The sequence below is a fragment of the Helianthus annuus genome, chromosome 17 (genome assembly GCF_002127325.2).
Source record: "Helianthus annuus cultivar XRQ/B chromosome 17, HanXRQr2.0-SUNRISE, whole genome shotgun sequence".
Lineage (NCBI taxonomy): Eukaryota > Viridiplantae > Streptophyta > Magnoliopsida > Asterales > Asteraceae > Helianthus > Helianthus annuus.
Genome location: NC_035449.2, coordinates 86,242,514 through 86,255,816, shown reverse-complemented (window position 1 = coordinate 86,255,816; position 13,303 = coordinate 86,242,514). Strand labels below are relative to the sequence as shown.

Sequence of the window (13,303 nt, the reverse complement as noted above, 5' to 3'; positions counted from 1 at the left end):
TTCTCCCCAACATACCGGGGTTCGACACTTTCTACCATATAACATTTCATATGGGGCCATCTTAATGCTCGCGTGATAGCTATTGTTATATGAAAATTCGACTAAGGGTAGATAGACATCCCAACTACCCCCAAAGTCAATAATGCAAGCCCGTAGCATATCCTCCAACGTTTGTATTGTTCTTTCACTCTGCCCATCCGTTTGTGGATGGTAAGCGGTGCTAATGAACAGCTTGGTTCCCATTTGCTCTTGGAATTCACGCCAAAACTTCGAAGTAAACCGAGTATCTCTGTCTGACACAATGGATATCGGTACCCCATGACGTGCTATGATTTCATTGGTGTACACCTCCGACATCTTCTCGGATGTATAAGTCTCACGAATCGGAATAAAGTGAGCACTTTTCGTCAATCTATCCATGACTACCCATATAGCATCGAATCCACGGTTGGTTTTGGGCAATTTGGTCAACAAATCCATGGTGATTTGTTCCCATTTCCAAACTGGGATGTTCAATGGTTGCAATTTACCATATGGCTTCTGGTGCTCCGTTTTGACTTGCAAGCAGGTCAAACACTTCTCCACATATTTCACAATATCTCTTTTCATCCCGGGCAGTTTTGTTTCAGATCATTGTACATCTTGGTCGCACCCGGATGAATTGAATATCGGGATTTATGAGCTTTATCAAGTAGAAGCGTCTTCACCCCACAAGTATTTGGTACCCATATCCTCCCGGATCGAGTCTTCAACCCATTATTCCCATCCGACAAATCTTTCAACTGGCCGATTATTCTTTCTTTTTTCCAATTCTCCTCCTTAATTGCTTCAATCTGAGATTTCAGATTTGGTCAAGCAAACCCGATGTCGCAGTTAGTTGCATCGATCGGACTCGAATAGGCGTATAATCTGTCTTTCGGCTCAATGCGTTCGCCACCACATTAGCCTTCCCGGGGTGGTAATGTATATCACAATCAAAGTCCTTAATAGTCTCTAACCACCACCTCTGCCTCATATTTAATTCCTTCTGATCGAAGTAATACCTGAAACTTTTATGGTCGGTAAAGATAGTGCATTTTACCCCATACAAATAATGCTTCCATATTTTTAAAGCGAACACCACCGCCGCCAACTCGAGGTCATGCGTAGGATATTTCTTTTCATGAGTCTTCAGCTGCCTTGAGGCATAGGCTATAACCTTGCCTCGTTGCATCAAAACATAGCCAAGCCCCGAATGCAATGCATCCGAGTAAACTACCATATCCTCCGTTCCGTCCGGTAATGACAATACCGGTGCATGGGTAAGTTTTTCGTTAAGCATTTGAAACGCCCTTTCTTGATCCTCACCCCAAATAAACTTTTCTTCCTTGCGGGTTAGTTTGGTTAACGGCATAGCAATTTTGGAGAAATCTTGTATGAATCTCCGGTAATAACCCACAAGCCCCAAAAAGCTTCAGATTTCCGAAGGATTCTTCGGTGGATTCCATTTTGCCACGACTTCTATTTTCGACGGGTCTACTAACACCCCGTTTGCGTTAATGATGTGCCCGAGAAATTGCACCTCTCGTAACCAGAAGGCACATTTTGAAAACTTTGCATACAATTTTTCTTTTCTGAGCGTCTCCAGTACTTCACGCAAATGTCTTGCGTGTTCCGCTTCATCCTTTGAATACATCAAGATGTCGTCAATAAACACTATCACCGACTTGTCTAGCATAGACTTGCAAACCCGGTTCATGAGGTCCATGAAAGCTGCGGGTGCATTAGTTAACCCAAAGGACATCACAAGAAATTCGTAATGTCCGTACCGCGTACGAAAAGCCGTCTTCGGTATATCTTCCTTCTTGACTCTCAACTGATGGTACCCCGATCTAAGGTCGATCTTGGAGAACCAACTTGCGCCTTTCAATTGGTCAAATAAGTCGTCGATTCTTGGGAGGGGATATCGATTTTTCACCGTGAGTTTATTCAACTCCCGGTAATCGATACACATGCGCATACTCCCATCCTTTTTCTTCACAAACAGCACCGGTGCGCCCCACGGAGACACACTTGGGCGAATAAACCCTTTGTCGAGGAGAACTTGAATTTGTGACATTAATTCTTGCAATTCTGAAGGTGCAAGCTGATACGGTGCCTTAGCCACGGGTTTCGTGCCTGGAATCAATTCGATTCTGAACTCTACCTCCCGTTTTGGCGGTATTCCCGGTAGATCTTCTGGAAACACGCCGGCATATTCGCGCACCACCGGTACGTCTTCAATCCTTAGTGATCCTTTGTCTGGTTCGTTTACGTATATCATGAATGCCCTACAACTGTGCCTCATGAGCTTGTAAGCTTTTATCATTGAGCACATAACGGGTTTACCCTCTTTCTCACCATGTATGGTAACCGATTTCCCACTTGGAGATGTTAATTTAATCTCCTTGCGGAAACATACGACTTTCGCATGGTGTCGGGATAGCCAATCCATCCCGACCACTACTTGGAATTCTCCCATTGACATAGGAATCAAGTCTATTGGATATTCCTCTTTTTCAATGCTTATCTTGCAATCTCGACATATATCACACACAAGGAAACTTTTGTTATCACCTATTTCTACCTCTAATGGCATAGGCAATTTTGTTAGTACAAAGGAAGGATGTCGAATAAATCCATGTGAAACAAAGGATTTATTCGCACCCGTATCAAATAACACATATGCAGGAATTGAATTTATGGCAAATATACCTGAGACCACATCGGGCTCCGTTTTCGCCTCCACTGTTGTTAGCTGGAAAGATCTTGCTTTTGCTTTTGGTGTCTCCGTAGGTGTGTTCTTGTCATCTTTCTTTCCGATCAAATCCGGGCACTCAGATTTCTTGTGACCAGGCTGATAACATTTGTAACACACCGACACTTTCCCCGGGCATAACGCAGCCGTGTGCCTGGTCTTCCCACATATAGGACACAGCTTGTCCTTAAACCGGCACTCACCCTTGTGCCCTTTCCCACATACTTTACAACTTGGCGTACTACTCTTTCCCTCTTGCTTCTTCAATGAGTCAGTCGTGCGTGCCTTTTTCGTAGGGCTTGGATTTACATCCTGCGCCCTTCGCTCACCCCTTTCAACTTGTTTCTTTAACTCAATTTCCCGCTCCCGGACGGTGTTGATGATTTCTGTGAGAGTTTCATATTTTGAGGGAGTCATAAACTCCCGGTATTCAGCACTCAGCATGTTGTAATAGTAGTATATCTTTTGCTCTTCAGTGGTGACTAACTCGTCACAAAATCTCAGCTTATCCATGAAGATGCCCGTGATCTTATCAATTGTTTCACCCTTTTGTCTTAACTGGATGAATTCTTCCTTAATCCTGTTGATAACCGCTTTGGGACTATGGTGTTTAAGGAACGGCACCTTAAACTCATCCAAGTCATAACCCTCGTTGCTTCGGCTCCTATTTCCTTCTTTTTATTGTCCCACCAATCCTTGGCTGACCCCTCAATTGACCCGTTCCGTAAGCAACAAAGTCACCTATGTCACAGTGGGTTCGTTCAAACACTCCTTCGACGTCGCTTATCCATCTTTGGCAGATTATCGGGTCAACTTCCCCGTTACAGATTGGCGGTTTGCACGCCATAAATTCTTTATATGAGCACCCTTTACGTTCTCCCGTTTTATCTTTCATAAGGTTGACACTATCCTCCAACCTTTTAACTCGCTCTTCGACAAGCGACAACACCGTGCTTTGAATTTTGTCTATAAACCCAGATAGACTACCTTCCATTTCCTTCCCTACTTCTTCGGCAATTATCTCTTTCATTTGTTTGGTGCTTGTTTGCACCGGATCATTATTGTTTCCATCAGACATCTTGAAACTGAAAATGTTTACATTTAAACGTAAAACATTTCATTTATAACATTGCTTCATTTGTTTCGGTTTAGCCAAGTTCCTAACTTGCTTTAACCGTTCACATTTAATTCACTTTCCGAGTTTGAGTCCACTCATTGTCTTCATAACCAGAAAACATAGTATGAGTGTGGTGTCGTAACATAGCGAGAATGAGATAGAAGAGAGAAGGAGTATCTATCTAATCAGGCAAACTAGTACGTATAGTAAAGCAGAAGCATAAGACAAACAAGCAAGCAAGCAAATATGGGTCCGAGCTATGAGGTCAGATAAGTCGAGCCTTGCACTTGGAGTGTAGTGTCGTCACAAGTCACGGGTTATAGTCTGGTTTTTCCCAAAAAGATTTTCCCCTTTTTAAAACCAAGTTCACTATAACCAATGGCTCTGATACCAATCTGTCACACCCCCAAAATCCACCTGCGGATAACACCCGCTTTGAGGGCGTGACTGACCAGGATCCAGCCACCAATCATACTGAATAATTATATTTGACATCCAAATAGTGCTTACTAACCATACGATTAGCAAGTGTTAAGTTTAGAGTTCAATGCTTTAAGTTCAGAGTAAAAAGTAGCGGAAGCATAAATAAACAGTTTTAAACAATGTTCATAAGGTAAGCATGATAAATGCCCAACACACGGGCAGACGACCACTACACATCCCAAGCAGCTGCTCCAGTCACTGGCCACCTGCAAAGCATGCAGTAAGGGGGTCAACAATAATGCTGAGTGAGTTCACTAGTTGTCCAGTTTTAATTACCAAAAACTTGTTTCACCAGTTAATTTATCCGTTTATACATGCCATGGGGAGCTACCCCAAAAGTTAGCGACTAAACTGTTTTTCCAATACCGAACACTAGGTAACCGTTTGCGTTTCCGCAGGATGCCCCGATGTCAATGTTCTATCATCATTGACGGATGCTTGAGTACATTAGTTCATGACCGATCCCATACCATGGCACGGTGTGAGGTTGGTAAAACCTAAATAGCGCTATCAACTAATAACCCGTTCGCCTGGCCCCGGCGACTAATCGGTATTATGTAGTAGGGACTTGAGTGATAGAGTTGCGTTTAGTGCCGTTTAGTTGCATTCCGTATAAACAGTAATTAACTAACAGGTTTCCCAATGACAAGGGAAGGTAAAGTAAGTTTGTTCCCAGTAACTAGGGAAGGAATGTAAATGGTATCCCCTTTACAAGGGGATAGGGTTGTTTTAGTCTCGTGTCCCAAACCACCGGGACGCATGCTTTTAAGTTGTGAACTCACCTTGGGTTGCTCGGTAGATTATTTTACCCGGTCAAGTAAGTTGGTCACCACGTCCTAGCATGGTTACCAAGTATGGGTCAAGTTGGGTACAAATAAACACATAGCGAACACGTACAGCAAGCACATACAGCAAATACGTAACAACAAATAGTTGGGTTATTGGGTCAGCCCTAAACATACAATCAGCAGCAACAACACATAGCCCAGTCAACAGAAAGTCCAACAGTCAAAGCCCAATAACACCAAAATAGTCCAGTTGAGACAGGGTGGTTGCGACTCGCAACCGAGGTTACGACTCGCAACCGAGGTCTCGGTTCATCACGTTTTGGTTACGAGTCGCAACCAGAGGTTACGACTCGCAACCTAGCGGTTCCGACTTAGCAGCAGTGGTTACGACTCGCAACCGGATTCGACTCGTGTTGATTGCGACTCGCAACTGGGAGGTCTCGACAAAGCTTGATGTGGTCTCGAGTAGCAACCAAAGGTTGCGACTCGCAACCGTGATTACGTGCACTGAAGATCTTCTAGAACCTGACATGTTGCATTTTCATGAAACATCGTACTATCCACACTAAACATGTCTGTTTGTCTATTTTGTGTCTAAATCGGATCAAACAAGGCATATTCAAAATATTTAAGTGACATTCATGCTGTTCATCATATTCAAATAACATTCAAGAAATTTCTTATGAACAACCAAACCCCATTTATCAATAATCCAACCCAAAATTTCTATCTACTACTCGGACAATATCAAGGCACACAAACAAACATTTATGCCTAAAACCTCCTAACCAATCCTTACTACAACCGAATAGCAAACCTTTAAACACAAAACCGGATCATTTTCAATAACACTCAAAATCATTTCAAGCAACCACTTTTATCATCAAACAAACATTTTATAGCAACAAACATCAACAATCAAGCACTATCAAGCATTTTAGTAACAAGACAAACAAGCAAAACAACTATAAAGATATTCATGCTAACCGGTTGGAAGTAGGGGTACAAGGAATCAATGAACCAAGCTCCAAATGATGATCTCGAGCTAGGATCCGAGAGTGATCTTGTTACCGGTTGATCCGAGGAAGAAGGAAAGGAGAGGAAATGAGGGTGTTGTGCTAGGGTTTTAGTGAAGGAGAAATGAGAGGAGAGTAGGAGGGTGAGTGTGGGAGGTGTGTTGCAAAAATGATTAAGGGAGGGGAGGGTTGGTTTATATAAGATTTCGAGTGGGCTTAGGGTGTTGCGACTTGGGCTTTCACACGGCCCAAACCAAACCGGCCCCTAATATGTCTTACTATTCACTCGAGACCAAGGGGTCTCGAGTTGGGTCATGGTTTCGGCTCACCTCACACACATGCACACACTCACACACTTTATCTATATAAATATATATAATACATACATGTTATCGATAATTAGCACGTCACGGAGAATCACAACTAGAATCACAAACTTTCATTCAATATAATATATATACACGTTGATTAAATACAGAGATGGTTGCTCGGGAAGACCCGAAGTGTCACATTATCCCCAAGTTTTAGGAACTTTCGTCCCGAAAGTTAAGGCAGCCACTGTCAAGCTAGAGTAAGTGAAAGCTTTTCAACGGGGTGTCACATCATCCCCCCGTTAGTTTGGAATTTCGTCCCGAAATTCGGTTGTAGCTTCAGTGCTGGGGTTTTAGTTTGGGAACAACTGGGGATACTTGTGCTTCATCTGGTCTTCCCGCTCCCAGGTATACTCTGGGCCACGTCGCGAGTTCCAACGGACTCGTACAAGAGGTATTTGGCTACGTTTGAGGATTTTGATCTCTCGATCAATGATTTCAATCGGTTCCTCAGTAAAGTGTAGCTGCTCGTCAATCGTCAGTTCCTTAAAAGGAATTACGAGCGTTTCATCTGACAGACACTTCTTCAGATTGGATATGTGGAAAACATTGTGTACCGCACTTAGCTCTTCAGGTAGGTTCAATCTGTAAGCAACCTTACCGATCTTCTCGGTAATTTCGAATGGTCCAATGTATCGCGGATTAAGCTTGCCCCGTTTACCAAAGCGAACCACACCCTTCCAGGGTGAGACTTTAAGTAGAACCCGGTCACCGACCTGGAATTCTAGAGGTTTCCTACGCTTGTCAGCGTAACTTTTCTGACGGTCACGAGCTGCCGCCATGCGTTGTCTGATCTGGGCAATCTTTTCCGTTGTATCTACCACCATCTCTGGGCCCGTGATTTGACTATCGCCGATTTCCGCCCAGCAGAGAGGTGACCGGCATTTACGACCGTACAATGCCTCAAAAGGTGCTGCCTGAATACTAGTGTGGTAGCTGTTGTTGTAGGAGAACTCTACTAGCGGTAGATGCTTCTCCCAGTTCTTGCCAAAATCGATCACACACGCTCTAAGCATGTCTTCTAGAGTCTGGATGGTGCGTTCGGACTGTCCATCCGTTTGCGGGTGATAAGCAGTGCTCATGTCCAAACGTGAGCCAAAGGATTTGTGCATAGCTTGCCACAATTCCAAAGTAAAACGAGCGTCTCGGTCGGAAATAATTGAGGTTGGCACCCGTGCCTCGAAACTACTTCCTTTAAGTAAATCTCCGCCAAAGTAGAAAACTTGTCTGTTTCTTTGATAGCCAGAAAGTGCGCGGACTTGGTCAATCGATCTACTATTACCCAAATAGTATCATTTCCGCGTTGAGACCTAGGTAGCCCTGTAACAAAATCCATGGAAATTTGCTCCCATTTCCATTTCGGGATTTCTGGTTGTTGGAGTAGGCCTGCCGGCTTCTGGTATTCTGTCTTGACTCTTGCGCAAGTCAAACATTTGCTGACGTATGTTGCTATGTGGGCCTTCATACCAGGCCACCAATATGTAGTCCTCAAGTCGTGGTACATCTTATCCGAGCCAGGATGTACTGAGTAGCGGGACTTGTGGGCTTCATCCATCACGAGTTCACGTAAATCTCCATAGAGAGGGACCCAAATGCGCCCTGTTACATAGTAAGCGCCATCTTCTTTCTGTTCTAGTCGCTGTCTCGATCCTCGCAGGGACTCAGCCCTAATGTTTTCCGGCTTCAATGCTTCAACTTGAGCATTTCGGATCTGGGTAGGGAGGTTAGACTGGATGGTAAGTTGCAATGCTCGCACGCGCTTCGGTATAGTGCCCTTTCGGCTGAGGGCTTCTGCCATGACATTGGCCTTGCCCGGATGGTACTTGATGGCGCATTCGTAGTCATTCAAGAGTTCGACCCATCGACGCTGTCGCATGTTTAATTCCTTTTGCTTAAAGATATGCTCGAGACTCCTGTGATCGGTGTAAATAGTGCACTTGGTACCGTACAGGTAATGTCTCCATATCTTAAGAGCAAAAATCACTGCTCCCAGTTCCAAATCATGCGTAGTGTAGTTTCTTTCATGTGTCTTGAGTTGTCGAGAGGCGTAGGCAATAACTTTCTCGCGTTGCATCAACACGCAACCGAGCCCATGAATAGACGCATCGCAGTAAACCACAAAGTCGTCAGTGCCTTCAGGCAACGAGAGAATAGGTGCGCTACAGAGGTTATCCTTAAGCCTCTGAAAAGCAGATTCCTGTGCTTCATTCCACTTATAGGCGACGCCTTTCTGAGTGAGTATAGTGAGGGGTTGTGCAATCTTTGAGAATCCCTGAATGAATCTGCGGTAGTAGCCTGCCAAACCCAAGAATTGGCGAACTTCAGTGGGAGTCTTAGGCGTAGGCCAGTTCTTTATCGAGTCGATCTTAGCGGGGTCAACATGAATTCCGTTCTTATTAACTACATGGCCGAGGAAATGGACTTCTCGAAGCCAGAAGTCACATTTAGAGAATTTGGCGTACAGCTGCTCGTTGCGAAGGAGTTCCAGAATAAGGCGTAGGTGTTGTTCATGCTCCTCCTGACTCTTCGAATAAATCAGGATGTCATCGATAAACACGATCACGAATTTGTCGAGGTAAGGCTTACATACGCGGTTCACAAGATCCATGAACACTGCCGGCGCGTTGGTCATTCCGAAAGGCATAACGAGAAATTCATAGTGACCATAACGGGTCCTAAACGCAGTCTTGGAAATATCTTCGTCACGTACTCTCAACTGGTGATAACCTGATCGTAGGTCAATCTTAGAATAGTAGCTCGATCCTTGCAGCTGATCGAATAGGTCGTCGATGCGCGGGAGAGGGTAACGATTCTTGATGGTAACCTTGTTCAGCTCACGATAGTCGATGCACATTCGGAACGTGCCATCCTTCTTTTTAACAAAGAGTACTGGGGCTCCCCAGGGTGATGAACTAGGACGGATAAATCCTTTATCCAATAGTTCCTGTAATTGCGTAGAGAGTTCCTTCAGTTCTGCAGGGGCTAGACGGTACGGTGCACGAGCTATGGGTGCTGCTCCGGGAGCTAGCTCGATTTGGAATTCGACCTGACGGTGGGGAGGGAGTCCAGGTAGTTCCTCAGGAAATACTTCGGGATAGTCTCGTACTACAGGAAAATCTTCAATCCTCTTTTCCTTATTGTGGGTGTCGGTGACGAGTGCGAGGATAGCGGTGTGCCCTTTCTGTAAACACTTCTGGGCCTTCAGGAGCGAGATAATGCCTGTGACTTCTCCACCTTTGTTGCCTTGGACGATGAGGGGTTGGCCAGAACGACGAGGTATACGAACTGCTTTCTCTTGACAGAGGATCTCAGCGCGATGTTTGGATAACCAATCCATACCAATGACGACATCAAAGCTTCCAAGTTTGACAGGGAAAAGATCGATACTAAACGTGTGGCCAGACAATTCTAGTGTGCAGTCGTGGATCACGTGCGTGGCCTCGATGTTCTTACCATTAGCTATCTCGACGACGTGCTTAGAACTTAATAATGCAGGCGGGTGCTTAAGTTTCTTACTAATGCGAAGGGATACATAACTGGCATCGGCACCGGAATCAAATAACACAGAAACATAACGATCATCAAGTAGGAACTTACCCGCCACGACGTTGGGATCGTTCCTTGCTTCACCAGCTCCAATCACGAAAGCTCTTCCCCTTGCACCATTCCCAGCATTGTTGTTTTGCTCATTGTTCCCAGCTCCCTGATTATTGTTGCGATTCTGATTCAGTTCAGGGCAATCCTTTCGCATGTGCCCTGTTGCTCCACATTTAAAACATGCCCGGTTGTTTCCCTGCTGCTGTTGTTGTTGAGGTTGTTGCTGATTCTGCCTTGCTGGGAACTGGCTCCTACAATCCTTGGCTTCGTGCCCCATCTTGTGGCATCGCTGACACTGGCCCTTGTTACATGCCCCATTGTGGTGCCTGTTACACTTGTTGCACTTAGGGTAGCTTCCCCGGTAGCCACCCTGTTGCTGAGTGCCTTTGTTGTTGTCAGTTTTCCTTTGCTGAGCTGGGGCCTGGGTAGAGTTAGCATCCTTGCCCTGATTTCCATCCCACTTTCGTTTACCATCACTAGAAGTTCCTTCCGCAACACTGATCCTTTTGGGCAACCTGCCCTCCTCCACAGCCTGGTTGGTGAGTTTGTGGGCAAGACGAACCACGGGCTGTATGGCAGTGAGGTTGGCCGAGGTTACGTGGCTCCTGATTTCCGGGACTAAACCCTTGATGTACAGTTCGATCCTTCGGTACATAGGTCGGGACATGTTTGGACAAAGAGCAGCATAATCGTTGGACAGCTTGGTGTAGGTCTCAATCTCTGACCCAACCATCTTGAGTTCATAGTACTCGTCCTCGAGTTTGTGGATGTCATCCCTGTGACAGTACTCTTCCTTGATCATATCCTTGAAATCTTCCCATGCAGTAGCGTTTGCAGTCTCCAAACCAAGCATTTGAATTTGCGCCTTCCACCACGAAAGTGCGCTTCCCTCAAGAGTACCAGTAGCAAACTTCACCCAATTAGCAGGGGGACACTCGCAGACAGCGAAGACAGCTTCGACCTTCTCGATCCAGTGCAGGAGACCTATGGCACCCTCAGTGCCACTGAATGGAAGAGGCTTGCAATCCATGAAGGTCTTGAAGGTACAGACACGTGGTTGCACAGGCGCAGGCTGACCTGTTGTGAGGAGTGAAGCGAAATAGGTTTAGAGGCGAAAAGACGATGTGGCGGTAGGATCTAAACATCCTAAAACAACGAGCTTACCTATAGGGTGAGCTGCGAAAGCTGCAGCCACCGTGTTGAGCAGGTTAGTGAACTGAGCCTGGGTCATGTTGACGTTTCCTCGTCCGCGTCCACTCATTGTCTTCATAACCAGAAAACATAGTATGAGTATGGTGTCGTAACATAGCGAGAATGAGATAGAAGAGAGAAGGAGTATCTATCTAATCAGGCAAACTAGTACGTATAGTAAAGCAGAAGCATAAGACAAACAAGCAAGCAAGCAAATATGGGTCCGAGCTATGAGGTCAGATAAGTCGAGCCTTGCACTTGGAGTGTAGTGTCGTCACGAGTCACGGGTTATAGTCTGGTTTTTCCCAAAAAGATTTTCCCCTTTTTAAAACCAAGTTCACTATAACCAATGGCTCTGATACCAATCTGTCACACCCCCAAAATCCACCTGCGGATAACACCCGCTTTGAGGGCGTGACTGACCAGGATCCAGCCACCAATCATACTGAATGATTATATTTAACATCCAAATAGTGCTTACTAACCATACGATTAGCAAGTGTTAAGTTTAGAGTTCAATGCTTTAAGTTCAGAGTAAAAAGTAGCGGAAGCATAAATAAACAGTTTTAAACAATGTTCATAAGGTAAGCATGATAAATGCCCAACACACGGGCAGACGACCACTACACATCCCAAGCAGCTGCTCCAGTCACTGGCCACCTGCAAAGCATGCAGTAAGGGGGTCAACAATAATGCTGAGTGAGTTCACTAGTTGTCCAGTTTTAATTACCAAAAACTTGTTTCACCAGTTAATTTATCCGTTTATACATGCCATGGGGAGCTACCCCAAAAGTTAGCGACTAAACTGTTTTTCCAATACCGAACACTAGGTAATCGTTTGCGTTTCCGCAGGATGCCCCGATGTCAATGTTCTATCATCATTGACGGATGCCTGAGTACATTAGTTCACGACCGATCCCATACCATGGCACGGTGTGAGGTTGGTAAAACCTAAATAGCGCTATCAACTAATAACCCGTTCGCCTGGCCCTGGCGACTAATCGGTATTATGTAGTAGGGACTTGAGTGATAGAGTTGCGTTTAGTGCCGTTTAGTTGCATTCCGTATAAACAGTAATTAACTAACAGGTTTCCCAATGACAAGGGAAGGTAAAGTAAGTTTGTTCCCAGTAACTAGGGAAGGAATGTAAATGGTATCCCCTTTACAAGGGGATAGGGTTGTTTTAGTCTCGTGTCCCAAACCACCGGGACGCATGCTTTTAAGTTATGAACTCACCTTGGGTTGCTCGGTAGATTATTTTACCCGGTCAAGTAAGTTGGTCACCACGTCCTAGCATGGTTACCAAGTATGGGTCAAGTTGGGTACAAATAAACACATAGCGAACACGTACAGCAAGCACATACAGCAAATACGTAACAACAAATAGTTGGGTTATTGGGTCAGCCCTAAACATACAATCAGCAGCAACAACACGTAGCCCAGTCAACAGAAAGTCCAACAGTCAAAGCCCAATAACACCAAAATAGTCCAGTTGAGACAGGGTGGTTGCGACTCGCAACCGAGGTCTCGGTTCATCACGTTTTGGTTACGAGTCGCAACCAGAGGTTACGACTCGCAACCTAGCGGTTCCGACTTAGCAGCAGTGGTTACGACTCGCAACCGGATTCGACTCGTGTTGATTGCGACTCGCAACTGGGAGGTCTCGACAAAGCTTGATGTGGTCTCGAGTAGCAACCAAAGGTTGCGACTCGCAACCGTGATTACGTGCACTGAAGATCTTCTAGAACCTGACATGTTGCATTTTCATGAAACATCGTACTATCCACACTAAACATGTCTGTTTGTCTATTTTGTGTCTAAATCGGATCAAACAAGGCATATTCAAAATATTTAAGTGACATTCATGCTGTTCATCATATTCAAATAACATTCAAGAAATTTCTTATGAACAACCAAACCCCATTTATCAATAATCCAACCCAAAATTTCTATCTACTACTCGG

The 13,303-nt window shown here is 45.0% G+C and overlaps 1 protein-coding gene across 1 annotated transcript; it reads right to left on the bottom strand.

Moving 5' to 3' along the window:
- Positions 1 to 605: 605 nt before the first annotated feature.
- Positions 606 to 3,289, bottom strand: LOC110924480. Its single transcript, XM_035986274.1, has 3 exons — positions 2,734 to 3,289; positions 2,084 to 2,607; positions 606 to 833 (listed from the first exon to the last, which is right to left on the bottom strand). The coding sequence occupies exons 1-3, from the start codon at positions 3,287 to 3,289 to the stop codon at positions 606 to 608; spliced, it is 1,308 nt and encodes a 435-aa protein (XP_035842167.1).
- Positions 3,290 to 13,303: the final 10,014 nt, after the last annotated feature.

Coding starts and splice junctions, on each gene's coding strand:
- LOC110924480 (XM_035986274.1), bottom strand. CDS start 3,289: ATGGATAAGCTGAGATTTTGTGACGAGTTAGTCACCACTGAAGAGCAA. Junction 2,608..2,733: donor GGAGCCCGATGTGGTCTCAG/GTATATTTGCCA, acceptor CTATGCCATTAG/AGGTAGAAATAGGTGATAAC. Junction 834..2,083: donor AATTAATGTCACAAATTCAA/GTTCTCCTCGAC, acceptor CTGAAATCTCAG/ATTGAAGCAATTAAGGAGGA.